General features: G+C 31.1%; 1 protein-coding gene across 1 annotated transcript; it reads left to right on the top strand.

Annotated features, from left to right (window-relative positions):
• The first annotated feature begins 406 nt into the window (after positions 1-406).
• Positions 407-2,471, top strand: LOC110640247 (CLAVATA3/ESR (CLE)-related protein 25). The gene is made up of 2 exons (XM_021791483.2): positions 407-904; positions 1,785-2,471. The coding sequence occupies exons 1-2, from the start codon at positions 651-653 to the stop codon at positions 1,822-1,824; spliced, it is 294 nt and encodes a 97-aa protein (XP_021647175.2). The 5' UTR covers positions 407-650; the 3' UTR covers positions 1,825-2,471.
• Positions 2,472-3,219: the final 748 nt, after the last annotated feature.

The raw sequence follows: 3,219 nt of genomic DNA, 5'->3' as shown, positions 1-3,219 counted from the left end.
AACGCTATTGATACTAGCGTTTTTAGGGCTCTTGACTTTTCTCACCCTGATCTCGTAAATTTTTCATACCGTACCCATTTTTAGTAATTTTTATTTCTAACTCACCCTTATACGGTAAATTCCCCAAGATCATGCCTTGGATTACAACAGTAATATAGGTACTTCATCCTTATTGTTGTGGATGTGCGCAAGCCCCTATATCTTTTATGCCAAGGAAACATAAGAGTTAGTGAGGTCCCCTTTGTTTACTGCATGAAGAAACATGCACAAAACAAAGCAAAGAGTGGGAGCTTGCCTGGAGGACCCATTCTATTAAGTGTAATCAATCTATTTTATTTTTATCTCTCTCTCTCTCTCTCTCTCTCTCTCTCTCTCTCTCTCTCTCTCATACACACACACACATAGTTTTGCTTTACATTCTTTTAAATACAACTGCGCTCACCTCTTACCCGCCAAGTTAAGGGCCAGGAAAATACTTTTCTTGCCTTACTTTGCTTCCCCTTCCTTTCTTTTTTCTGCGTTCTGTCGAGCTTCATTCATCCACTTAAAACCAGCATGGTTTTATTCTTGATTTCCCCATTAGTCTACATTCTGAATGGTGAGCAGTTATTCTGTGTTGTAAAGTGTTAGTGCAAAGAGGGTACAAAAACATGGGGAGTGGCAGAAGAGCTTTGAGGGCTCTATTGGGAGCTATTTTGTTTGTGGGGGTTATTTGGTTCTTATGTGTTGGAATTTCGGCTAACCATGCTACAAGAATGACAAGAAGAGCTACAGTTGTTTCAACTGGAACTTTCGAGCATTCAATATTGATTGGAAGAGGAAGGCATCCTCGTCATAAGGACTTGGATCTCAATTATGTGATCAAGAGAAGAGTGCCTAATGGACCTGATCCCATTCATAACAGGTACTCTTATTCCTCAACTTCACAATGGTGTTCTACCTCATAATACTTATTTTTTAAGCCACATTGAAGGATTTTGAACTATAATTTTATGTGAACCTATAAATGTGATAATTGGCTAATGACAATTGTATTGAAAATACAACCAATCTTTTTATCAATCTCAGTTTTTACCCTGGTTGTGAACTGCATTGCTCTACACATTAAGAATAAAAGAAAATAAAATCCTTTTTCTTTCTCCCTTTTTTTCTTTTTTTTTTTTTTGGAAGGGGGGGGTGGGGGTGGGTGGGTTTGCAGGGCTGTGTGATGGTGGGTTGAAAAGGAAAAACATATTTATGTATCCTTTTCAATATAATATGATTTCTGGACATGTAAAAGAGAGATCATAACTCATGACCTCATATTTGAGATGCATGCAAGCTGATGATATATATATATTTTTTGATAAATGTAAGCTGATGATATTGTTGCTCTTTAACAAAAGCTTCTTTAAAATACCAATCTTTCTCTTATTTTTATGAGGAAGAAATAGGAAAGACATTGGGGGAAGTACTAGACCACTTACATTTGTGTAGGGAACATATATAGCTCCTTTTTTCCCCCTCCTATACATAAGCTTCAATAAATTTTGCAACATTTTCTTTCCTATAGGTCTCAAACCCTTTTTTTGCCTTTTAATTCAGTTTTAGTATTGAATAAAATGCCTTGTTCTGTAATTGTAACCAACAATTATCATATATTGTATTTTGTCCTTTGAATAAGATATTAATTTATTTGCTTAATTGGATGAAGTCTCTGCATCATCATTCAGGATTTTTATCTATATTAAGTTCTTTCTCTCTCTCTCTCTCATATTTATATCTTCTTTTGTGTGTTTATTCAGGAGAGCATCTCAATCTCGGCAACCACCTGGTCGATCCTGAATCACTGAAAGTCTTTGAACTATGTGCAAGACAAGATATATATCAGATATAAATCAGGTGTATATTCTCAGCAGAAATTGTTGTAATTGGCATGGCCAGAGGCTGAGACTGAGGCTGATTTGGTACTCTTGAGTGCACATATATTTATATTGTGGAGTTTGTGGAGTGATTATTACTTTGATATAAATTTTGTTGATCGTCCCTTGATTTCTCAACTAGGCATACGCTATATACTTAATAAGCATCATCTATTATACTATACATCAGGGTTCCAAGGATTCATTGGTTTTGCAAGAATCAGAACGAAAACTATTAGAAGGATTGAAGTTTTGGGATATGTGGGTGTGCCTTGCTTAATCATATTTTGTGAAGGATAAGAAGGATCGTGGATAGGGCTGTAGTTTTCAAGGAAAAAAGAGAAAAAAAAAAATGGAACAGAGTCCAAGAAAGGTTCTAGTATCCGTACGTTATTAGTAGGGGCTTGTAACATTATAGTATTCAGATATCGTCCTTTTGTTGGATTGATTTTTCTCCTTTCAAAGTTGCTTTGTGCTCCCCAACTAAAGTATTTGCCCATTAGCTAAAGTTGCTCTTTAGTCGAAACATAATGTTTTCCCCTCCTTGAATGGTGCAATGGTAATGTAAAATTGTACACAATAATTGCTGGAATCATGCATGATTGATATGATGGTCCCAAGCCCAATTCTTCAGAATTAATAGATATCACACCAACATAAACTAATGAATTTTGATTTTCATTTATATTATAGTAATTTTTAAGATGATGAATGAAGTTTCAAGTTAAAATCATGACTTAAGTTTTACTTGTGAAAAATTTGAGAAGTTTTCTGGAAATTATTTAAAAAAATTAAAAAAAAACAGAGTACCAATTTTTAAAATAAAAAATTAAAAAAATAATTTTAACTTTTTAAATTTTAAATAAGATTTAGAAAAATAACTTTAAATTATTTTCTATATTTTTCTTTATAATAAAATTCTTTCTTCTAGGGATAAAAAAAATTCCATTTCTAACTTTTTTTAAAAAAAAAAATAAATTTTTCTACAATCAAAATTATACTATAACTTTTTACAACTAAAATTAAATATAATTTTTAAAAATATTAATTTATAATGATAAAAAAAATTAATCATAGTAAAAAAATGACATATAACAAAAAATTTTAAAAAAGTAAAATAATTTTTTAAATATATTTTATAATAATTTTTTTAATCGTGAAAGATGTAAATAATTTTAGAATTCTTAATTAGAGAATTATATTCTATTATTTATAGGTGAATACATTTTTATAATTTTTTATTGAAAAATAAAAGTTATAGTTTTTAAACAAATAATTGTTTTTCATAAATAAATGGACTCCTACTGTAAAAAAAAAA

This window comes from Hevea brasiliensis, chromosome 15 (assembly GCF_030052815.1).
Source record: "Hevea brasiliensis isolate MT/VB/25A 57/8 chromosome 15, ASM3005281v1, whole genome shotgun sequence".
In the NCBI taxonomy this organism is placed as follows: Eukaryota; Viridiplantae; Streptophyta; class Magnoliopsida; order Malpighiales; family Euphorbiaceae; genus Hevea; species Hevea brasiliensis.
Note: the sequence above shows the minus strand (reverse complement) of the source record. Positions and strands in the feature narration are given on the sequence as shown.

Coding starts and splice junctions, on each gene's coding strand:
- LOC110640247 (XM_021791483.2), top strand. CDS start 651: ATGGGGAGTGGCAGAAGAGCTTTGAGGGCTCTATTGGGAGCTATTTTG. Junction 905..1,784: donor CCTGATCCCATTCATAACAG/GTACTCTTATTC, acceptor GTGTTTATTCAG/GAGAGCATCTCAATCTCGGC.